Consider the following 25332-nt stretch of genomic DNA (forward strand, 5'->3'; position numbering starts at 1 on the left):
AAAGGTCAATACCAACACCTTGAATTGGACCCGGTAAACAACTGGTAACCAGTGTAGATCCACTAACACCGGGGTGATATGATCATGGCGACGGCTGTTCTTAATCAAGCGTGCCGCCGCATTCTGTACCAGCTGTAATTTCCGGACCGTTTTCAAGGGTAACCCCACGTAGAGCACATTACAGTAGTCTAAGCGAGAGGAGACCAGGGCATGTATCACCCGTGGGAGCAGATGTACAGGAAGGCAGGGTTGTAGCCTCCGTAGCAGATGTAATTGAGACCAAGCCACCCGGCTCACTGCTGAGACCTGAGCCTCCATAGACAAGGCTACGGACCTGGTCTTTCAGGGGTAATCTTACCCCATTAAACATCAGGTCTATATCCCCCAACCTTCTCTTGTCCCCCATGAGCAACACCTCGGTCTTGTCGGGGTTTAGTTTCAGCCTATTCCTTCCCATCCATTCACTTACGGAATCCAGGCACTTGTACATGGTATCCACAGCCAACTCTGGTGAGGACTTAAACGAGAGATAGAGCTGAGTGTCATCTGCATATTGGTGACACTGCAGCCCGAATCTCCTGATGATGGCTCCCAGCGGTTTTACATAGATGTTGAATAGCATGGGGGAGAGGATAGATCCCAGTGGCACTCCGCAATTGAGAGCCGAATAAAAACCATGTTATACACAAAAATACATTTTTTAGTTATTTATATTAATAAAATGTGTACACTGCAGAAGAATTTTATAAAGGATATAAAATGTACATTAAAATGGTCAATAAAAAATCAACATTTAAAAAACACTAAAAATCAATAAAATCAACAGTTAACTGTATGCTATACTAAACTATATGAAAACAATAAGTAAGCAGACCATTAGAAACAAGGACTAGTATTATTTTATTTTCATTTATAAATCACTTCCCTGAAAGTATCTCAAAAATACCAACCATAATAAAAAAATCATATGCAAACCAATAAAACACATTTTAAAATCCCATAAAAACAGTAATAAAGCTCTGCCCTTAAAAGGTTTGTTGAAAAAGGAAGGTCTTCTATAGGCACCACACACAAAAACACCTGATATGTAACAGGAGGAAGTTCAAAAAAGTAGATGCCACCACACAAAAGGCCAGGTTTCTCTATCATGCACAGTGGACTTCCCAATGAGATGGTATGCGTAAGAGGCCATCCTCTGCAGATTTCAGTGATGGGCTGCATATATAACAGGTGAGATAATTTTTTAAGCATCCTGGCCCCAACCTGTATAGGGCTTTAATCTATGTAGCCTGCAAGATGAAGAATAAAGTTCCCATTGAAGTTCTTTCCATACTCCCTACATTTCAATTGTTTCTCCTGTGTATCCCCTGTGATGTAAGCCTACTGCTTTCATTGAATCTCTTTCCATACTCCGTGCATTAAAAAAGTTACTCCACAGTGTTTTTTCCTGCGAAGTAAGTGTGCTCTGACTGAACCTTTTTCCACTCACTACATTTAAATGGTTTATCCCGTGTGGGTTCTGTGATGTAAAACAAGTCTACTGCTTACACTGAAGCTTTTTCCACACTCCCTGCATTTAAACGGTTTCTCCCCTGTATGGGTTCTTTGATGCAAAGTAAGGTGACTGTTCTGACTGAACCTCTTTCCACACTCCCTGCATTTAAATGGTTTCTCCCCTGTATGGGTTCTTTGATGCAAAGTAAGGTGACTGTTCTGACTGAAGCTCTTTCCACACTCCCTGCATTTAAATGGTTTCTCCCCGGTATGGGTTCTTTGATGCGAAGTAAAGTGACTGCTCTGACTGAAGCTCTTTCCACACTCCTTACATTTAAATGGCTTCTCCCCTGTGTGGGTTCTTTGATGTGAAGTAAGCTTACTTCTCTGACTAAAGCCTTGTCCACACTCCATGCATTTAAATGGTTTCTCCCCTGTGTGTGTTCGGTGATGTAATATCAGGCTATTGCTTACACTGAAGCTCTTTCCGCACTCACTGCATTTAAATGGCTTCTCCCCTGTGTGAGTTCTTTGATGTGAAGTAAGCTTACTTCTCTGACTAAAGCCCTGTCCACACTCCATGCATTTAAATGGTTTCTCCCCTGTGTGTGTTCGGTGATGTAATATCAGGCTACTGCTTACACTGAAGCTCTTTCCGCACTCACTGCATTTAAATGGCTTCTCCCCTGTGTGGGTTCTTTGATGTGAAGTAAGGCAACCACTCTGACTGAAGCTCTTTCCACACACTTTGCATTTAAATGGCTTCTCCCCTGTGTGGGTTCTTTGATGCGAAGTAAGGTCACTGCTTCGACTGAAGCTCTTTCCACACTCCATGCATTTAAATGGCTTCTCCCCTGTGTGGGTTCTTTGATGTAAAGTAAGTTTACAGCTCTGACTGAAGCTCTTCCCACATTCCCTGCATTTAAATGGTTTCTCGCCTGTGTGGGTTCTTTCATGTAAAGTAAGGCTATGGTTCTGACTGAAGCACTTTCCACACAGCTTGCATTTAAATGGCTTCTCCCCTGTGTGAGTTCTTTGATGCGAAGTAAGGTCACTGCTCTGACTGAAGCTCTTTCCACATTCCCTGCATTTAAATGGTTTCTCGCCTGTGTGGGTTCTTTCATGTAAATTAAGGCTATGGTTCTGACTGAAGCACTTTCCACACTGCTTGCATTTAAATGGCTTCTCCCCTGTGTGACTTCTTTGATGCAAAGTAAGGTCAATGCTCTGACTGAAGCTCATTCCACACTCTCTGCATTTAAATGGTTTCTCCCCTTTGTGTGTTCTGTGATGCAAAGTAAGTTTACTGCTCTGACTGAAGCTCTTTCCACATTCCCTGCATTTAAATGGTTTTTCTTCAGTGTGGGTTCTTTCATGTACTGTAAGGTACCGCTTGTGTCTAAAGCTCTTTCCACACTGCTTGCATTTAAATGGCTTCTCCCCTGTGTGAGTTCTCTGATGTAAAGTAAGTTCATTGCTTACACTGAAGCTCTTTCCACACTCCATGCATTTAAAAGGTTTCTCTCCTGTGTGGGTTCTTTGATGTGAAGTAAGATGATCGTTCTGAGTAAAGCTTTTTCCACATTCCCTGCATTTAAATGGTTTCTCCACTGTATGGGTTCTTTGATGCGAAGTAAGGTGACCGCTCTGACTGAAGCTCTTTCCACATTCACTGCATTTAAATGGCTTCTCTCCTGTATGGGTTCTTTGATGCGAAGTAAGATGACCGCTCTGACTGAAGCTCTTTCCACATTCACTGCATTTAAATGGCTTCTCCCCTGTATGGGTTCTTTGATGCGAAGTAAGGTCACTGCTTCGACTGAAGCTCTTTCCACACATCATGCATTTAAATGGTTTCTCCCCTGTGTGAGTTCTCTGATGTAAAGTAAGTTCATTGCTTACACTGAAGCTCTTTCCACACTCCATGCATTTAAAAGGTTTCTCTCCTGTGTGGGTTCTTTGATGTGAAGTAAGATGATTGTTCTGAGTAAAGCTTTTTCCACATTCCCTGCATTTAAATGGTTTCTCCACTGTATGGGTTCTTTGATGCGAAGTAAGGTGACCGCTCTGACTGAAGCTCTTTCCACATTCACTGCATTTAAATGGCTTCTCTCCTGTATGGGTTCTTTGATGCGAAGTAAGGTGACCGCTCTGACTGAAGCTCTTTCCACATTCACTGCATTTAAATGGCTTCTCCCCTGTATGGGTTCTTTGATGCGAATTAAGGTCACTGCTTCGACTGAAGCTCTTTCCACACACCATGCATTTAAATGGTTTCTCCCCTGTGTGAGCTCTCTGATGTAAAGTAAGTTCATTGCTTACACTGAAGCTCTTTCCACACTCTCTGCATTTAAAAGGTTTCTCTCCTGTGTGGGTTCTTTTATGTGAAGTAAGATGATCATTCTGAGTAAAGCTTTTTCCACATTCCCTGCATTTAAATGGTTTCTCCCCTGTGTGGGTTCTGTGATGTGAAGTAAGGCTATTTTTTACACTGAAGCTCTTTCCACATTCCATGCATTTAATTGGTTTTGCTCCGGTGTGTGTTCTTTGATGAAAACTATGACAAGTAGAGGATTTCTTGCTCCCATTCTTTGGCTGCTGTCTATCAGACGTTTTCGGTCCCCTGTGATTTCCAAATATCTCTTTTTGACTCTCAGCCTTGGCTATTACCAGTGGCACCATCTGTGGTTTTCTATCATTCTCATTCTGCCGGTCACCTGCTGGGGGGGAAGAGGGTTGAAAAAAACACATTGGAATTTCAAGGCAGAAACAAAGCATTTCATCACAGATGAAGCCCAATTGTCTGCTTCTCTATTTTTACATCTCCATTATTCTCCCCCTTTTATCTTTGCATGGCCCTCCCTCCCTATTCAATATCTATATAAACTCGCTGACAAAACACCTGTCGGCAGTAAACTCTCACCCTCCTGTCTTGGCAAGGAGACACTTAACCTGTCTTCTATATGCCGACGACATTGCCCTGTTATGCCAAATGCTGGTGGGCTTACGTCGTCTCTTAAGAGAACTTGCCTCCTTTTGTGTGGATGAACTTTTGAGAATTAACTATGCGAAATGCAAGGTTTTAGTTTTCGCCAAAAGTAGACATAAACACCGCTGGCAAATTGGCAACCATATTATTGACCAAGTCAACGCCTTCAGTTACCTTGGCATTGCATTCCATCCCTTAGGTTCTTGGAATGCGCATTTTGTCCAGTCTGCTACGACCGCACAGAAATCAGCCAGAGCTTTACTGACCTTCTTTTATACAAAGGGCGGTCAGTACATTCCAGCAGCAGTCCAGGTATTCAACGCCAAGGTGCTTCCTCAACTTCTTTACGGGACCCAAATTTGTAGTGGAGGCAATTACGCATTGTTGGAGAGGGTACAATCTAAATTCATGAGGTCCGTTTTGGGCGCTCCGAGATGTGTCCCCAATGTGACCTTATGCTTGGAATTAGGTGCCCTTCTGATTGAGACCCAAGCTTGGATATAAAAATTTAACTACTGGATGAAGCTGCTATTTTTACCCACTGGATTGCCCCCCTTAACTTTGGAAGATTCCTTCCAATCTCAATGGCATCGGGTAATGATTCACAAACTCGGAACTCTCGGTTTTTCGCTCCCAGCGATTGGTGCCCTAGGCCATACGACCGCTAAAACAACAATCATCCAACGCCTCAAAGATGTTGAGTATCAGAACAACATGAGCCTAGTTGCCGCTTATTCACAATGCAGGATTAATGTAAATCCCTGTATCTTGGCCACTTACATTTCAAGTTTATCTACCCCGAAACTCAGGAGAGCTTTTACCCTGGCATGACTCAATGTTCTGCCCTCGGCACTAATGGAGGGTAGATACAGGGGAGTCGATTGTTATGATCGAACTTGCCCCTGTGGAGCAGATGCGGTGGAGACAGTGAACCTTGTACTACTTTGCTGCCCTTTTTATTCAGATCTCCGCCTTAAGTTCATCTCCCCACTTTTATCTAATCTTCCTCTGAGCCCAGAAGCTATGATTTTACAATATTTAACAGCAGATTCAGAATCACGGATCACTCTGAGGTCGCCTCGTTCTGCACAGCTGCTATGGCTCGCAGGAGGAACCTAATGCGATGTCTATTAGATCAAGGTTTTAGCTAGATTACTATGTGTACCTGGTTTTAGCTTTTTAGCTTTCTCACTGCAATGATACTGTATTCTATTCTATCTCCACTCTGATATTCAGAGGATCCATAATTATACCGCTGGTCTTGGACCGTAATAAAGATTTTAGGTTATCTTTGCGTGGCCAGATGAAAGCAAGGTTACCTGAATATCCTACAGTCTCACACAGCAACATAAATTCCTTTCAGGTCCATATAACACTTGATGTCACTAAGCCCAGATTTGTCTGGGTTTCCTCCTACTGCCATACAACTGTGATATATATTTCTAAAATAGTATGCAATGAAAAGTGGGGTGTGGGGGAAGAGAAGGGCAGCAAGTCTGCAGAACAGGACAAATTGGGCACAGCTCACTTCTCCTTGATTCTTAATAATTTGACTGCAGTCAAAAGAGCCGGTCAGACAGAAATATAGGAACAAATGAAGTTGTGATATACTAAATCAGACCCTGGTCCCTCGAGATCAGTACTGTCAATACTGGCTGGCAGCTGCGCTGCAGGTTTTCAGATAAAGACACTTCTAAATTCCACCTGAAGATTCAAGGGATTAAACTTAGCTGAGCTAAGACAGGGATGGCCAAAGACCAACACTACACGAGTTTGCAATGATGCTCTGAACCGTAAGGGGAATGCCCGACTAATCTCTCCCCTTCATCAAAGCCCTGTACAATTAGATCTTGTTCTTCCAGCCAAGAGACTAAGCCCAGATTTGACATTTCTTTCAAAGTTACAGATAAGCTAGTTAGTTCTGAACTGAAATTATTCTCCTCTCTCCAAAACAAAGAACGATCTTAGATCTCCTGGAGATGAATAGCACAGGGACATGTAGATCCAAATGTCTCTTGTGGACAAGAAACTGTTCAAAAACCTCAATTCAGTGACACTGTGGAAACCAATCCAGCTATCTTAATTTGGGGGATTTCTCAGCAGATGGGAAGGAAACTTCAACCTGGATGCCATACCCCCTCCTTATATGAACAGCCTGGCTGGATCAGACCACAGGCCTATCTATTCCAGCATCCTCACAGTGCCAAAGTGGATGCAGATGGGAAGTCTACAGGGAGCACATGAAGGCATCACTTAGCTCCAGCTGTTCTGATTCCAGAGATATCACATCAATTTATTCATTTATAGGCTCTTTGTATACCGCTATTTCATTAGAAACGTCAAAGCAGTTTACAACACGTTAAGAAAAGGCAACCACCATAAATTAAAAACATCAAATATACAATAAAAACAAAGGTCAAGTGTTGTGAAAAGAGCATGCTCTTAATTGCCTGCCTGGCGGCACAGAACAGTTTTCAGCAGGCGCTTCGAAGTTAAAACAGAAGACGCCTGCTGAACCTCTGTTGGCAGAGCTTTGCAGAGAACTGGGCCGATGACACTGAAGGCTCGATTTCATGTCAATGTTCAAATCATTTAAACTCTATGAAATCTAGTTTCAAAGGAGATGAAGCTTCATCATGTATAGGGGATATTTTACAAATGAATGCAAGCAAGAGTGAATTCGTTACAAGAAATTTTAAATGTCTCTACGCAAAGCACAATAGCAAGCTGGAGGATGCAAAGGGAGACATCCTGGTTTGCTCCAAGAAAGCTAAATTGAGGAAGGTAACCTGGAAAGAAGGTGATGTGGAAGGCTAGTGACCAACTAATTTCAGAGATGAAAGGGAGACATCCTGGATAAACTGAGGAAGGTAACCTGGGACGCACGTGCAAGAAAGGAAGATGCTTTAAATGCAATTATAATGCCAATATAGAGGTACTGATTAAACAGAAATTATAACTTTAGGGTTTCTATGGGTTTCAATTAATCATAAAATGGCATCAGTATTTGTTAGGGAAAAGCTTTAAAAGAGCAGGTCACTTTGGGTCACCAATGATTGATATTTGAGGTTTAGAAAGTCTCAAAGGTCACAAATAGCAAAACCAAAAGGAGATAGAAACCACAAAGTTTAATCTCAAAAAGTTGAACAAGCGTGCACTTTGAAAACAACTTATGTAGTCAGGGGCAGACACTCTCCAGGAAAGAAGGAGATGTGGAAGGCTAGTGACCAACTAATTTCAGAGATTTGACATTAAAACATCTTTAAGTAAGAGGGGGGAACATCCGTGAGGGTATATAAAGAACACGTCATCACTCCCTGACCATCCAGAGGCGGATCCTATGTTCTCTGAGCTACCACTTAGTCCCAGCAGCCTGGGCATTGCTTTTGGGGTATGGGGGTGCCCCTCTGCTGAGCTGGCAGAGTAAGGAAGATCTTTCATGCCTACAAGCTACTTCATTGCTGCTAAGGATCCATTTGAGAAGCTTTGCTGATTTGAGAGTGAATGTGCATGCTTGCAATTTTCCTCTTTCCTCTTTTAAGAAAGCATTTATATTTTATGTCACACTTTTGATTACTGCTGAAAATAGAGAGTGCTTCAAAGGCACATAGCACACGCTATTGCCAACCCTACACCTATGTGGGGGAAGCGTGGGGTATTTGAGGTGTTGGGGTACTCCCTCTAGGTTCCTAGAGACCACCAAGATTTAGTGTTGTGAAATCCTTCTACAGCTTCCCTAAGTCATCTTTCAAGTCCATACCTACTGATCTCTCCCTTTCATCAGAGCCACATACAACTGGATCATGCTCTTCCAGCCAAGAGGTGAAGCCTAGTTTTGACATTCCCAAATTATCCTCTCCTCCCCAAAGCAAACAAAGATTTTAGATCTGGAACCGATTAGTACAGGGACCCAAGTTATCCCCCTGACCAGTTGCCTGGAGGTGTACATAAATCTCCACTCAGGGGCTCTGTGGAAACCAATCCAGCCATCTTAATTTGGGGGATTCCTCAGCAGGTAGAAATGAAACTTCAGCCTAGCGGCTCTTCCTCAGAACAGCCCTGTGGAATCAGACCACAGGCCTATCTAGTCCAGCATCCTCACAGTGCCTGATCAGATGCGAATGGGAAGTCTCCAGGGAGGACATAAAGGCACCACCCTCCGATCTGACATAAGATGTGCGGCAGATAAAGGTGAGGCTTCAAAAGAACCACCAGCACCTTGAAATGGGCTGCCAATTGCTCCTTTGCTGGACTGGGGCACACTTGCACCTGCCAGTCAGCTGATCAGCGGTTGGAGGGGGCTTTGCTCAAGGAAGGGGAAGCTGTTTCCATTGGATGGAAATCACTTCTCCCTCCCAGCGCCGCTCTGTGAAGCAGCCCCATTCAGCTCCTGAAGTTGAAAGAAGCAGTGTGGGGTGGCAAGCCAAGGGTTCAGCTTGGCTGTGGGTGCCTGTTCCCTTTCGGAAGCCACTGCTTTTTAGAAAGATCGGCTGTGCATGGGACTTATCTGGCAGGCAGCCCATCTGAAAGGCATCTTTTTTCCCTCCCCCCCTGCACTATGAAAGTAGAGGGAAGGGTGCTTCAGAGAGCACTTTGCAGCTTTAAGACAGTCACTGTGCTCCCAATGGGGCAAGGGTTGCACTCAGGTCCTGCTTGCTTGCTTCCTATAGGCATGCTGCCATTGGCCTGATCCAGCAGGCTCTTCTTAAAGACATCAAAGATGTTCTCCAGGACAACTCACACCCTGATGGGTCAATTAATCTGCAACGAATCATATTACACAGGAACTGAAAAATCCTACAATTTCCAAACCAAAATGGGGCCTCAACGCAGCTGAACATCTACCTGTTGATGTCGCATCTTTGGGATACTGGATAAAGGGATCTTTTCTTTCTTCCCAACACGAATGGAGGTCCGACTCTTTGAAGGAAATAGACAAGACTAGTTACTTTTGACCAGAAAATATTCAGCCGTTACAAACAGAGATTTTTATAGATAAGGAAAGGTGTAATTTTGATCTGGTAAGTCCTGCTCTCGGTGAATACAACAGAGTTGTGTGGACCAAGTAGGGTCAGTCTGGCACTTGTGAACATGCGTCCACTGGGCATGAAGCTCATCTTGAAATGCCTGTTGGGGGTGAACCTCGTAAAGCCAGCTTCTTAGTAGGCTGCAAACTACCGGGGCAGAACCTACTAAAGTCAGCAACAGTGGATGCAATTCACTGTGTCACAGGCCACCTGTATTTATAGAAATTGGCCATCTCCAATTGTTTATAATTGATTTACATAAAATTATGTGTGGAAAAGTAGCGCAAACAATACAAGCCAAAACATGAGTAAAAAGACAAGCTGCCAGTTAAAGTGTCTTTTTTCCTTTGAGTTTTGTTTACAGTAGTTCCAAAATAAATTCTTTCCCGTAAAGTATCAACATTTTATAAGGAGTCCGGGCATTCAGCCAATGATCATGTCTATATATGGCTGAAGCTGTACAGGGGTGAGTCAGGAGAACTTATTAGAATACAACATCAGCATCAAGATGCAGGTTAGGATGAGAGTTCAAATGATGAAAACAAGAGTATAGTTGTAATATGAGCATGAACTGACAGAGTCTAGATCAGGGTTTCCCAACCTTTGGTCCACAGATGTTGCTGGACTACAGTTCCCATAATTCCTGACCATTGGCCATACTGGATGGGGCTGATGGGAGTTGTAGTCCCACAACATCTGTGGCTCAAAGGTCGGGAAACCCTGGTCTAGATAGATACAAACTAGAGCTATAAAAGACAGACAGCCTTGGGGATTTTTACCAGTTGTCCGTGACACTGGTCGAAGAAAGAACCACCTGCTCTGAGTGTTAAGGTCCACACGCAGCACAGGTGAGATCACTCCTTTTCAGATGGAAATCAATGTGACCTATGCTGTCCTTTGAAATGCAACACGTTAGCGTACATCCCCTTTGTATGTGCTGTGTAAGACCTATGTTCTGATATGTGGCTATGTCCACAAAGTATAGTAAATTAGACGTCTTAATTATACATAGACACTGATAAAGATTTCCTTTCTTGATCGGCCATTAGATATTCCTAGACGTAAAAAGATTCTTGGCTGGGATCTCTGGCCACTTGGTTCACCTGGTCAGACCTAACTGCCGGCAAAAACTGATGGGTAAAAGTAGCCTAAGGAGTAAAATTGGTCTTCTCAGCTGAGATGACATTGCAAGTCGTATGCACAGGACATCACCTGGTCAGGAGAGAGAACTCCCTCAGCTAACCAATGTGGGAATCTGCTTTGAAACCTTTCCCAAAAGTGGATAAAACTGAACTCCTGGTCCCACTCTGGGTTCCAGTTTGTGCGGTTCCTTTTGCTGCTTGAAATCTCTCTTAGCCCCAGATGTCAACTGGGGTCTGACTCCATCACCCTCCCCTGCTTTTCATTCATCACCGCAGGTTCCTGCCTTCTCTGGACCCTTTCCTGCTGCAGCAAAGGTCCCGTCAAGGTTGCTGCTGCAATTTCTGCTTTCCCGGGATCTCTGCTAGCTGAGGGAACGGCTCTTGTTCCAGCTGCCAAGGAGCCTTTCTCGGGGTCCCTCTTGCCTGCTGCCTTTGCTGTGTCTCTGCCTGAGTCAAAGAGTCTCTGTGCTCCAGTTCTGCTTCCAGACTTCCCACCAGGGCTGGCAAAGCTAAATCTTGCTCTCTGTCCTGTCTTCTGGAGGTCATTCCCTACAAATTGTAGCCTCCACCTCCGCTTCCTCTTCTCCAAACTGCCGATCTTCCTGCTTCAAAGACAAAAGCTGACCTTTGGGCAGAGGAAGGAAGAGGGAGGAGGCAGGAGGTGCTCCCGGGAGCATCTCTTCCCATTGGGGGTTTAGAGTACAAGGCACAGAGTGTCAATGATCTGTTGAGGATGCAGGAGAAAATGCTCTGCTGGAGTTTGGGAGCTCCTGCCCTCTCCTCCTCCTGCTGCAAGGTAAGATTTTTCATCATGGGGCAGCGGAAGGTGGCAGGGAGGGGCACTTTTCGCACTGAATGATCAAAAAGCCCCAAGAACAGAGGAAGCTGCATTCTACCAGATCAGAGAATTGGTCCATCTAGTCCCGCCTGCTTACAGCAACTAGCTGTGGATGTCAGGCAGAGAAAGACCTTTCCCAGCACCTCCTACTGGATCCTTTCACCCCTCTTGGAGCTGCCAGGGACTAAACCTCGGACCTTCTACATGCAAAGCAGGTGTTCCCCTTCTGAGCTGCAGTCCCTCCCCAAATATCCAGGGCCCAGGCACCCATTTCCACGACAGCAGTGGAAGGTTAAATAGCACAGGTGCTAAATCCATACCTTCAACATTCATCAGTCAAGGGGGGGAAAGTATATTTACCCAGAGAGGCCACCGTCTCATAATTCTCCTCCATGACTTCCCTGTGCAGAGCTCTTTGGCCAGGATCCAGCAGGGCCCATTCCTCCTCCGTGAAATACACGGCCACCTCCTCAAAGGTCACCAGACCCTGGAAGGGCAACAGATCCTGGAAAAAGAAGAAGAGGCAGTTTCTCCAAAATGTACCATTTGCTCAGCCAAAAACTTGAATACCTTTCAAAGAAGATTGGACAAATCCATGGAGGATCAGGACATCAGTGGCTATGAGCCACAATGGCAATGCAATGCCTCCACTGCCAGAGGCAGTATGCTGGGAATTGGAACAGAGCAGGACACTTGGCAGCTACACTTTGGTTCATATCGTACTAATAGCCTGACCAGTGGGGCACGCTGGGATTAATTAATTAATTAATTTTATTGCATTTATATACAACCCCATAGCCGAAGCTCTCTGGGTGGTTTACCACCAAAGCAATATAGAAATCTAAAAATACTTTTTAAAAAGCAATTTAAAAGCACATGCTAAAATGCCTGGGAGAAGAGGAAAGTCTTGACCTGGCGCCGAAAAGATAACAGTGTTGGCACCAGGCTCACCTCATCACAGAAATCATTCCATAATTTGGGGGCCACCACTGAGAAGGCTCTCTCCCTTATTGCCAGACTCTGAGTTTCCCTCGGAGTGGGCACCCGGAAGAGGGCCTTAGATGTTAAGCGTAGTGTACGGGTGGGTTCGTGTCAGGAGAGGCGTTCCATCAGGTATTTTGGTACCAAGCCGTGTGACTCTCTTGAAGCTGTCCCACTCTCTTTTTCTTTGCATTTCTTTAGTACAGTTACTTTTTATTTAGCTTTTGTGGGGGTGAGTATTTCTGGATTTTACACTGCTCAGACACAATTGCAGGGCAGAGCTTGATTGACTCTCGAAAAAGATCCCACCTCTCCAAGAGTGTATTTTAGGAGTTTTGCCAGAGTTCTGCCAGACACGTGTCACCGAATCACAAGTGGGGCGAGTGCTCATGTGTTCAGGTCCTGCTTGCAGGCTTCCCACAGGCATCTGGTCGGCCGCTGCAAGAACCGGCTGCTGGAACAGACGGGCTATTGGCCTGATCCGGCAGGCTCTCCTTATGCAGCCTCAGAGGTAGTATTCTCCCAGAGCCCTCCCTGCTATGCTCAGGGAGACGCACCCCAGCTGTCCCCTCGGTCTCTCCCCCAATGATCCTCCCCTTACCTGATTGGGCTGCCCGGCTGCTCTTTCCACTCTATCCCACAAAAGAGACAATCCGGACGGTGCCTCTGAGGCCATGGCGCTGCCTGAGAGGGAGGAGTAAACTAGGCCAGCTCTGGGACTCCCACAGTTTTCACCACGATGCACGTTTCGTAGGGAGCAGCTCTCAAAGGCCTGCAGGGGAGAGACGGAGGATGGGAGGGATTTCATCCTTCATGCAAATTTGGGTTCCAGAGGTTTGAATGTTATAAGCAGCCTCAATCCAAATAAATAAATGGCACGTCCCTTTCCTCTGTTGTTTTCCCCCACAATGCTTGATCTGCAAAAGGCCTTAAAGGCCCCAAATCTCTCTCAGAACATTCTCCAGTTTCTTCCAGACTTTTCTCCATGCTTGGGCACCTCTTCTGTCCTTTGCTACCCCCAGGAATTTCACCCATCTCGGACCCCTCACCTCTCATCTCTGCTTCTGCTTCCGTAAAGTCTTTAATTCCTGAGCCCCACAGAGTTTCTTCGTCACATTGTGAACCATTTCAGGCTTTATTATTGGGCCCTTTTCATCAGGGATATAATTAAAAATTTAATCTGCACAGATATTAATTCCATGTCATCTCCCTGACAGTTGGCAAAAAAATAGGTTTTGCACACATTGTAAAGAAATACTGGGGGTGAATTTGGTCAAATGACTCCATCTTGGAGCTTCCTGGGGATGCAAAACACCTCCAGTCTTTCCATCAGAAATATGGGGAGAGGAAAAATGAGATGCATTCAGTCTGGTTCAGCTCACTGGGCAATGAAAAGAGTATGAAGAACTACTTGCAATATATCCATTTCAAGATCAGCAGGACACGTTATTTGGTACCATCCACTTGTATAATCTGAGTTAACCTTTAGACATTTCTGGACTACAACTCCCATCATCCCTGGCATTTTGCCATGTTGTCCAGGGCTGATGGGAGTTGGTCCAACCATACCTGGAGGGCACCAAGTTACAGAACACTACTCCAAGTTGGAGAGGTGATGCACGAGGTGGAAATCTTAACAGCAAACTCACCACACAGGGTTGAGCAACTGGGGTAATAAGTTGATTTGCTTATTATAGGTTTATCCAAACATTTCAATATATTTTTATATTTCTGTGCAGGCTTTCCTCTAATGAGCTCACCGTGGGAAACATAATTTGTCCCCCTCCTTTTGTCTTCACAACAACACTGTCACTGGGCCCAGGACACCACCTGAATTTCACTCCTGAGCAGGGATTTGAACCTGGGTCTCTGTGGACATAGTTCAGCATTAAACTGTGATTCCAATACAATAGACACACACACTTCCACAGATGTGGAAGGTCCCACACAGAGTGGATGTCTGAAATCTAGAGTGGCACATAAAAGTTTATCCTCACAACAATCCAGTGAGGTGGGCTGGGCTGAAAAAAAGTAGACCCAGAGACCTGCATAGATCTGGGGGGGGAGAGAGGTCTTAGACCCCTTACTTTTTTGGGAGCAGGCTCTCAGCAGAGTCCCCATGTCTCCAGCAACCTATGAGCCAATCAGCAAGAAAGGAGAGTGTATTAGCCACTGAGAAGAGTCTTCTAACATGCTTTCTTGTTCTTTCCTGATAATTAGAGTGAATCAGAGTGAAAGGAGGTGAAGCCAGCCGCTGAGACTCTTCTCAGTAGGTAACACTTTGCCCTTCCATGTTTTTTGGCTCCTAGCTGTGGGAGAAGGCATTAACATGCATCTCATTCTCAACCCAGCAGGAACAGGATGGGAGGGGGCATGGCTATCACGAATGGACCCTGCACTTCTGAATTTGCCACTACACTACTGTAGAGATGTGAAGGCCCATAACAAAAGTGGAACATTTGGGAGGGAAAGCAGTTTTTTTCTCTCCCCCTCCCCATGCTCTGACCCCGCTCCTTAGAGAGCTCTGTATTGCTGTCCTGGGCTCCTACTGGGAGGAAGGGCAGGATATAAATCTAATAATTAATTAATTGCGCTGAAGAAATGTCTGACTTGTTCCTGGCTACAAGAGACTCTACTATACCAATGTCAGTGACACATCCATAGCTCTACCCACTCTGGCATTTGACAGTAAATTGGCCCTTGGACTGCTGCTTGTGCGTAAATGTGGCCCTCGGGTTGAAAAATATTCCCTAACCACTACATTAGCCACAGGCTCTCATCCGAGACCACCTTACAGGGCTCTTGCGACCACTGCCCAGCTATTGTGCTTTGGACAGGGGGGACGCTGGCTGCCAGCACCCCCACAGATGGGCCAATCCTGCAAGAGAAGCTGAGATCCACTCCAAGGGGGCTTCGATGTTCCCCTCCAACACACTCCCAAGGGGATGTCTGGAGAAGCCTCTTCCTCTGGAGCCCAGCTGAGGAGGGGACATTTAGTCATCCATTTCCTCCATCCTCTGCCTTGAAAGCTTCTAGAAGCCCATTCAGAGCCTGGTCAGTTTCAGATTCCTCTCTCCATCCCTCCATCTTCCTTGCCTGACAGGAGGGAAACTGACCAGCCCCTCTTCCAGTGGAGGAAATCCAAAAGGGGCTCTCCCTCCAGCTGTGGGGCAGAAAAGCAGCACAGCATTCTCCCCTCCCCTCCAATGTGCCCCCCAACAAGGCTGCATCAAGAGGTCCCCCTTTCCCCCCTGCCTGAGCTGCGTTCCATCCTTGGGGGGAATGGGCTGACCTGCAAAAGGGTTGGGGGGCAGCTTCAGTGGAAACAGTTTTGGCCACACTTTGCCTCTGGACTGCGTGGATCAGGCCCCCTCCACACACTTTCTATGGGTTCCCAGAGGGAAGGGAGGGCTCTTCCATCACACCCTCCCCCTCCCAAAAAACAAATCTTCCTTCCCTCATCAGTCCCCTGTCAGGCCCAGGAATTGCAAAGGCAGCTCCCCTCCCCCAGCTGTGGCCCTCAAAACAACACAGGACATCAACCCCCAACATACAGCCGCCCCCCAAGTGCCCCTCTGCAAAGCTGCATCCCCTTGCCCGGGCTCTGGCTTCCAAGACGGCCTTGCAAAGCCAACCCCGCGGCACTTTGCAAATGGATTGCATGCACCAGGGACCGCCAGAGGAAAAGGAGGGAGTGGCCCCCCCTTCCCTCACCCCCCAACAAAAATACCAAATCCTCCACCCCCTTTGCACCTCTTTCTCCTCTGCACGAATTATTTCTTTACCCGGAATACGAATTAAGACAGCCCCCCCACTTCCCCTTCAATATTCCCTCCCCCCTCCATGTGATTAAGACTTCCTGCCTCTCTAGGAACCAGAACTCCTTTCCTTTACCCATCGGAGGACTGAGTGGCAAAAGCTGCTTCTGCCCCCCCCCACTGCCAACATTTTCCTCCCTCCCTTCTGTCCCAATATTGCACCTCTTCTTCCTCTCTTGCCTCCTGCAGTAGCAGCAGCAAGATAGGTGTGTGTGTGTGTGTGTGCTGTGTGATATATATCATATACGCATTTGTGTGTAAAAGGTAATGTGTTCAAGATAACAGAGCTAAAGTGCCCCCATTTCCACAGTTGCTTCCAGTGCTGGTGTCTTCCCCACTAGTACACTCCCTCTTCCCAATGCTGACTTTCTCATCTGCTGCCTGGGCACCTTCTCCTCCTGCATCTCCCACCCTGCGGCACTTTCTGCCCTTGTCTCCAATGCAGGGAAATGTCCAACTTCAACCAATCTCAGAGGGTTGCCACATCCTTATTCCTCCTGGCGTAGCGTGGTTCCACCTCGCAGCAGTCACTGTTCAGGTTGCTGTTGCGATGGCCTCAAATCATCTCAATCTGTGAATGCAGGGGATTGAGAATTCTGGCGTCTCTCCCCTTGGTCCGCTCTCTGCCAGCTACCATATGACAAACTTTGCGGTCGCTTGAGCTTCCAACAGTTTTTGCCAGCAGTTAGGTCTGACCAGGTGAACCAAGTGGCCGGAGATCCCAGCCAAGAATCTTTTCAGGTATAGGAATATCTCAGGTAATTAATGGACAATCAACAAATTTATTATTTGGGAGCTTATTGCTATAGGGCGGTCTAAAAATGTAATAAAATAAATAATAAATAAATAAATAAATTATTATTTATTTATTAATTCAATTTATATACCGCCCCATAGCCAAAGCTGTCTGGGCGGTTTACAACAGGTAAAAAACATCTGACATACAATTAAAACCTCATATTAAGCAGTTTAAAAATAAGTTAAAAATATCAAGAATTAAAACATAATTAAACACATACTAAAATGCATATTAAATGCTGAAAATACCTGGGAGAAGAGGAAGATTTTTATCTGACGCGGAAAGGATAATAATGTTGGTGCCAGGCGTATCTCATCAGGAAGAATATTCCATAGTTACAAAGGAAATGTTTATCAGTGTCTATTTATTATTAATACATCTAATTTACTATACATTGTGGACATAACCATATATCAGAACATAGATCTTACACAGCGCATACAACGGGGATGTACACTAATGTGTTACATTTCAAAGGACAGCATAGGTCACATTGCATTTCCATCTGAAAAGGAGTGGTCTCACCTTTGTTGTGTATAGAGCTTAACTCTCAGAGCAGGTGGTTCTTTCTTCGACCAGTGTCACAGACAACTGGTAAAAATCCCTAAGGCTGTCTGACTTTTATAGCTCTAGTTTGTATCTATCTAGACTTTGTCAGTTCATGTTCATATTACAACTATACTCCATCATTTGAACTCTCATCCTAACCCTACATCTTGATGCTGATGTTGTATTCTAATAAATTCTCCTGACTCACCCCTTTACAGCTTCAGCCATATATAGACATGATCATGGGCTGAACGCTCAGACTCCTTATAAAATGTTCATACTATGAGAAACATTTTATTTTGGAACTACTGTAAACAAAACTCAAAGGAAAAAAAGATTCTTTAAGTGGCAGCTTGTCTTTTTACTCTCATTTTGGCTTGTATTGTTTGCACCACTTTTCCCCACATAATTTTATATAAATCAATTATAAAGAATTTGAGATGGCCAATTTCTATAAATACAGGTGGCCTGTGACACAGTGAATTGCATCCGCTGTTCCTAACTTTACTAGGTTCTCCAGTGCCACCCCCAACAGGCATTTCAAGATGAGCTTCATGCCCAGTGGATGCATGTTCACAAGTGTCAGACTGAGCCTGTTTCGTCCACATGACTTTGTTCTGTTCACAGAGGGCAGGACTTTGTTGTTGTTGTTATGTGCTTTCAAGCCATCCTATGCAGATTTCAGTGATGGGCTGCATATATAACAGGTGAGATAATTTTTTAAGCATCCTGGCCCCAACCTGTATAGGGCTTTAATCTATGTAGCCTGCAAGATGAAGAATAAAGCTCCCATTGAAGTTCTTTCCATACTCCCTACATTTCAATTGTTTCTCCTGTGTATCCCCTGTGATGTAAGCCTACTGCTTTCATTGAATCTCTTTCCATACTCCGTGCATTAAAAAAGTTACTCCATAGTGTTTTTTCATGTGAAGTGTGCTCTGACTGAACCTCTTTCCACTCACTACATTTAAATGGTTTCTCCCGTGTGTGTTCTGTGATGTTAAACAAGTCTACTGCTTACACTGAAGCTTTTTCCACACTCCCTGCATTTGAATGGTTTCTCCCCTGTGTGGGTTCTTTGATGCAAAGTATGGTGACCGCTCTGACTGAAACTCTTTCCACACTCCTTACATTTAAATGGCTTCTCCCCTGTGTGGGTTCTTTGATGTGAAGTAAGCTTACTTCTGTGACTAAAGCCCTGTCCACACTCCATGCATTTAAATGGTTTCTCCCCTGTGTGTGTTCGGTGATGTAAAGTAAGGTGACTGCTTACACTGAAGCTCTTTCCGCACTCACTGCATTTAAATGGTTTCTCCCCTGTGTGTGTTCTTTCATGTAGTGTAAGGCTACCACTCTGATTGAAGCTCTTTCCACACTCTTTGCATTTAAATGGCTTCTCCCCTGTGTGGGTTCTTTGATGCGAAGTAAGGTCACTGCTCCGACTAAAGCTCTTTCCACACTCCCTGCATTTAAATGGCTTCTCCCCTGTGTGGGTTGTTCGATGTAAAGAAAGTTTACTGCTCTGACTGAAGCTCTTTCCACACTCCCAGCATTTAAATGGTTTCTCGCCTGTGTGGGTTCTTTCATGTAAAGTAAGGCTACTGTTCAGACTGAAGCACTTTCCACACTGCTTGCATTTAAACGGCTTCTCCCCTGTGTGAGTTCTGTGATGTAATTTAAGGTTACTGCTGTCACTGAAGCTCTTTCCACACTCTCTGCATTTAAATGGTTTCTCCCCTGTGTGTGTTCTGTGATGTAAAGTAAGGTGACTGCTCTGACTGAAGCTCTTTCCACATTCCCTGCATTTAAATGGTTGCTCCCCTGTGTGGGTTCTTTCATGTAAAGTAAGGCTACTGTTCTGACTGAAACACTTTCCACACTCCCTGCATTTAAATGGTTTCTCCCCTGTGTGTGTTCTGTGATGTAAAGTAAGTTTACTGCTCTGATTGAATCTCTTTCCACATTCCCTGCATTTAAATGGTTTTTCTCCAGTGTGGGTTCTTTCATGTACTGTAAGGTACCGCTTGTGTCTAAAGCTCTTTCCACACTGCTTGCATTTAAATGGCTTCTCCCCTGTGTGAGTTCTCTGATGTAAAGTAAGTTTATTGCTTACACTGAAGCTCTTTCCACACTCCATGCATTGAAATGGTTTCTCCCCTGTGTGTGTTCGCTGATGTAAAGTAAGTTTATTGCTTACACTGAAGCTCTTTCCACATTGCCTGCATTTAAATGGTTGCTCCCCTGTGTGGGTTCTTTCATGTAATTTAAGTTGACCATTTCCACTGAAGCTCTTTCCACATTGCCTGCATTTAAATGGTTGCTCCCCTGTGTGCGTTCTGTGATGTAAAGTAAGGCTGTTTTTTACACTGAAGCTCTTTCCACACTCCCTGCATTTAAATGGTTTCTCCCCTGTGTGTGTTCTGTCATGCAATGTAAGGTACCACTTGTGGCTAAAGCTCTTTCCACACTGCTTGCATTTAAATGGTTTCTCTCCTGTGTGGGTTCTTTCATGTAATGTAAGTTGACCATTCTGAGGGAAGCTCTTTCCACACTCCTTGCATTTAAATGGCTTCTCCCCTGTGTGGGTTCTTTGATGTGAAGTAAGATTACTGCTCTGACTAAAGCTCTTTCCACACACCATGCATTTAAATGGTTTCTCTCCTGTGTGGGTTCTTTCATGTGAAATAAGATGATCGTTCCGAGTAAAGCTTTTTCCACATTCCCTGCATCTAAATGGTTTCTCCCCTGTGTGGGTTCTGTGATGTGAAGTAAGGCTATTTTTTACACTGAAGCTCTTTCCACATTCCATGCATTTAAATGGTTTTTCTCCGGTGTGTGTTCTTTGATGAAAACTATGACAAGTAGAGGATTTCTTGCTCCCATTCTTTGGCTGCTTTCTTTCAGACGTTTTTGGTCCCCTGTGATTTCCAAATATCTCTTTTTGACTCTCAGCCTTGGCTATTACCAGTGGCACCATCTGTGGTTTTCTATAATTCTCATTCTGCCGGTCACCTGCTGAGGGGGAAGAGGGTTGAAAAAAACACATTGGAATTTCAAGGCAAAAACAAAGCATTTCATCACAGATGAAGCCCAATTATCTGCTTCTCCATTTTTGCATCTCCATAATTCTCCCCCTTTTATCTTTGCATGGCCCTCCCTCCCTATTCAATATCTATATAAACTCGCTGACAAAATGCCTGTCAGCAGTAAACTCTCACCCTCCTGTCTTTGCAAGGAGACACTTAACCTGTCTTCTATATGCCGACGACATTGCCCTGTTATCCCAAATGCAGGTGGGCTTACGTCGTCTCTTAAGAGAACTTGCCTCCTTTTGTGTGGATGAACTTTTGAGAATTAACTATGCGAAATGTAAGGTTTTAGCTTTTGCCAAAAGTAGACATAAACACCGCTGGCAAATTGACAACCATATTATTGACCAAGTCAACGCCTTCAGTTACCTTGGCATTGCATTCCACCCCTTAGGTTCTTGGAATGCGCATTTTGTCCAGTCTGCTACGACGGCACAGAAATCAGCCAGAGTTTAATGACCTTCTTTTATACAAAGGGCGGTCAGTACATTCCGGCAGCAGTCCAAGTATTCAACGCCAAGGTGCTTCCTCAACTTCTTTACGGGACCCAAATTTGTAGTGGAGGCAATTACGCATGGTTGGAGAGGGTACAATCTAAATTCATGAGGTCCGTTTTGGGCGCTCCGAGATGTGTCCCCAATGTGACCTTACGCTTGGAATTAGGTGCCCTTCTGATTGAGACCCACGCTTGGATATTAAAATTTAACTACTGGATGAAGCTGCTATTTTTACCCACGGGATTGCCCCCCTTAACTTTGGAAGATTCCTTCCAATCTCAATGGCATCGGGTAATGATTCACAAACTCGGAACTCTCGGTTTTTCGCTCCCAGCGATTGGTGCCCTAGGCCATACGACCGCTAAAACAACAATCATCCAACGCCTCAAAGATGTTGAGTATCAGAACAACATGAGCCTAGTTGCCGCTTATTCAGAATGCAGTATTAATGTAAATCCCTGTACCTTGGCCACTTACATTTCAAGTTTATCTACCCCGAAACTCAGGAGAGCTTTTACCCTGGCACGACTCAATGTTCTGCCCTCGGCACTAATGGAGGGTAGATACAGGGGAGTCGATTGTTATGATCGAACTTGCCCCTGTGGAGCAGATGCGGTGGAGACAGTGAACCTTGTACTACTTTGCTGCCCTTTTTATTCAGATCTCCGCCTGAAGTTCATCTCCCCACTTTTATCTAATCTTCCTCTGAGCCCAGAAGCTATGATTTTACAATATTTAACAGCAGATTCAGAATCACGGATCACTCTGAGGTCGCCTCGTTCTGCACAGCTGCTATGGCTCGCAGGAGGGACCTAATGCGATGTCTATTAGATCAAGGTTTTAGCTAGATTACTATGTGGACCCGGTTTTAGCTTTTTAGCTTTCTCACTGCACTGATACTGTATTCTATTCTTTCTCCACTCTGATATTCAGAGGATCCGTAATTATATTGCTGGTCTTGGACCGTAATAAAGATTTTACGTTATCTTTGCATGGCCAGATGAAAGCAAGGTTACCTGAATATCCTGCAGTCTCACACAGCAACATAAATTCCTTTCAGGTCCATATAACACTTGATGTCACTAAGCCCAGATTTGTCTGGGTTTCCTCCTACTGCCATACAACTGTGATATATATTTCTAAAATAATATGCAATGAAAAGTGGGGTGTGGGCGAAGAGAAGGGCAGCAAGTCTGCAGAACAGGACAAATTGGGCACAGCTCACTTCTCCTTGATTCTTAATAATTTGACTGCAGTCAAAAGAGCCGGTCAGACAGAAATATAGGAACAAATGAAGTTGTGATATACTGAATCAGACCCCTGGTCCCTCGAGCTCAGTACTGTCAATACTGGCTGGCAGCTGCGCTGCAGGTTTTCAGATAAAGACACTTCTAAATTCCACCTGAAGATTCAAGGGATTAAACTTAGCTGAGCTAAGACAGGGATGGCCAAAGACCAACACTACACGAGTTTGCAATGATGCTCTGAACCGTAAGGGGAATGCCCGACTAATCTCTCCCCTTCATCAAAGCCCTGTACAATTAGATCTTGTTCTTCCAGCCAAGAGACTAAGCCCAGATTTGACATTTCTTTCAAAGTTACAGGTAAGCTAGTTAATTCTGAACTGAAATTATTCTCCTCTCTCCAAAACAAAGAACGATCTTAGATCTCCTGGAGATGAATAGCACAGGGACATGTAGATCCAAATGTCTCTTGTGGACAAGAAACTGTTCAAAAACCTCAATTCAGTGACACTGTGGAAACCAATCCAGCTATCTTAATTTGGGGGATTTCTCAGCAGATGGGAAGGAAACTTCAACCTGGATGCCATTCCCCCTCCTTATATGAACAGCCTGGCTGGATCAGACCACAGGCCTATCTATTCCAGCATCCTCACAGTGCCAAAGTGCATGCAGATGGGAAGTCTACAGGGAGCACGTGAAGGCATCACTTAGCTCCAGCTGTTTTTCTGATTCCAGAGATATCACATCTATTTATTCATTTATAGGCTCTTTGTATACCGCTATTTCATTAGAAACGTCAAAGCAGTTTACAACACGTTAAGAAAAGGCAACCACCATAAATTAAAAACATCAAATATACAATAAAAACAAAGGTCAAGTGTTGTGAAAAGAGCATGCTCTTAATTGCCTGCCTGGCGGCACAGAAAGGTTTTCAGCAGGCGCTTCGAAGTTAAAACAGAAGACGCCTGCTGAACCTCTGTTGGCAGAGCTTTCCAGAGAACTGGGCCGATGACGCTGAAGGCTCGATTTCATGTCAATGTTCAAATCATTTAAACTCTATGAAATCTAGTTTCAAAGGAGATGAAGCTTCATCATGGATAGGGAGTAATTTACAAATGAATGCAAGCAAGAGTGAATTCGTTACAAGAAATTTTAAATGTCTCTACGCAAAGCACAATAGCAAGCTGGAGGATGCAAAGGGAGACATCCTGGTTTGCTCCAAGAAAGCTAAATTGAGGAAGGTAACCTGGAAAGAAGGTGATGTGGAAGGCTAGTGACCAACTAATTTCAGAGATGAAAGGGAGACATCCTGGATAAACTGAGGAAGGTAACCTTGAAAGAAGGTGATGCGGAAGGCTAGTGACCAACTAATTTCAGAGATGAAAGGGAGACATCCTGGATAAACTGAGGAAGGTAACCTGGAAAGAAGGTGATGTGGAAGGCTAGTGACCAATTAATTTCAGAGATGAAAGGGAGACATCCTGGATAAACTGAGGAAGGTAACCTGGGACGCACCTTCAAGAAAGGAAGATGCTTTAAATGCAATTATAATGCCAATATAGAGGTACTGATTAAACAGAGATTATAACTTTAGGGTTTCTATAGGTTTCAATTAATCATAAAATGGCATCCGTATTTGTTAGAGAAAAGCTTTAAAAGAGCAGGTCACTTTGGGTCACCAATGATTGACATTTGAGGTTTAGAAAGTCCCGAAGGTCACAAAAAGCAGAACCAAAAGGAGATAGAAACCACAAAGTTTAATCTCAAAAAGTCAAACAAGTGTGCACTTTGAAAACAACCTATGCAATCAGGACAGACACTTTCCAGGAAAGAAGGTGATGTGGAAGGCTAGAGACCAACTAATTTCAGAGATTTGACATTAAAACATCTTTAAGAAAGAGGGGGGAACATCGGTGAGGGTATATAAAGAACATGTCATCACTACCTGACCATCCAGAGGCGGATCCTATGTTCTCTGAGCTACCACTTAGTCCCAGCAGCCTGGGCATTGCTTTTGGAGCATGTGGGTGCCCCTCTGCTGAGCTGGCAGAGTAAGGAAGATCTTTCATGCCTGCAAGCTACTTCATTGCTGCTAAGGATCCATTGGAGAAGCTTTGCTGATTTGAGAGTGAATGTGCATGCTTGTAATTTTCCTCTTTCCTCTTTTAATAAAGTATTTATATTTGATGTCACACTTTTGATTACTGCTGAAAATAGAGAGTGCTTCAAACGCACATAGCACACGCTATTGCCAACCCTACACCTATGTGGGGGAAGCGTGGGGTATTTGAGGTGTTGGGGTACTCCCTCTGGGTTCCTGGAGACCACCAAGATTCAGTGTTGTGAAATCCTTCTACAGCTTCCCTAAGTCATCTTTCAAGTCCATACCTACTGATCTCTCCCTTTCATCAGAGCCACATACAACTGGATCATGCTCTTCCAGCCAAGAGGTGAAGCCTAGTTTTGACATTCCCAAATTATCCTCTCCTCCCCAAAGCAAACAAAGATTTTAGATCTGGAACCGATTAGTACAGGGACCCAAGTTATCCTCCTGACCAGTTGCCTGGAGGTGTACATAAATCTCCACTCAGGGGCTCTGTGGAAACCAATCCAGCCATCTTAATTTGGGGGATTCCTCAGCAGGTAGAAAAGAAACTTCAACCTAGCGGCTCTTCCTCAGAACAGCCCTGTGGAATCAGACCACAGGCCTATCTAGTCCAGCATCCTCACAGTGCCTGATCAGATGCGAATGGGAAGTCTACAGGGAGGACATAAAGGCACCACCCTCCGATCTGACATCAGATGTGCGGCAGATAAACGCGAGGCTTCAAAAGAACCACCAGGACCTTGAAATGGGCTGCCAAT

At 44.7% G+C, this 25332-nt stretch overlaps 1 protein-coding gene and 1 pseudogene across 1 annotated transcript in view; both read right to left on the minus strand.

Annotated features, from left to right (window-relative positions):
- LOC133381718 (zinc finger protein 208-like) overlaps positions 1-11956 on the minus strand; it is a 32774-nt pseudogene extending 20818 nt beyond the window's left edge.
- Positions 11957-17340: 5384 nt separating this feature from the next.
- Positions 17341-25332, minus strand: part of LOC133381689 (oocyte zinc finger protein XlCOF6-like) — a 38656-nt gene continuing 30664 nt past the window's right edge. Inside the window, exon 5 of the mRNA XM_061621087.1 lies at positions 17341-20652. Coding sequence (XP_061477071.1) covers positions 18638-20652 — 2015 coding nt within the window. The 3' untranslated portion in view covers positions 17341-18637. The remainder of the gene's footprint in view (positions 20653-25332) is intronic.

The sequence above is a fragment of the Rhineura floridana genome, chromosome 3, assembly GCF_030035675.1.
Source record: "Rhineura floridana isolate rRhiFlo1 chromosome 3, rRhiFlo1.hap2, whole genome shotgun sequence".
Lineage (NCBI taxonomy): Eukaryota > Metazoa > Chordata > Lepidosauria > Squamata > Rhineuridae > Rhineura > Rhineura floridana.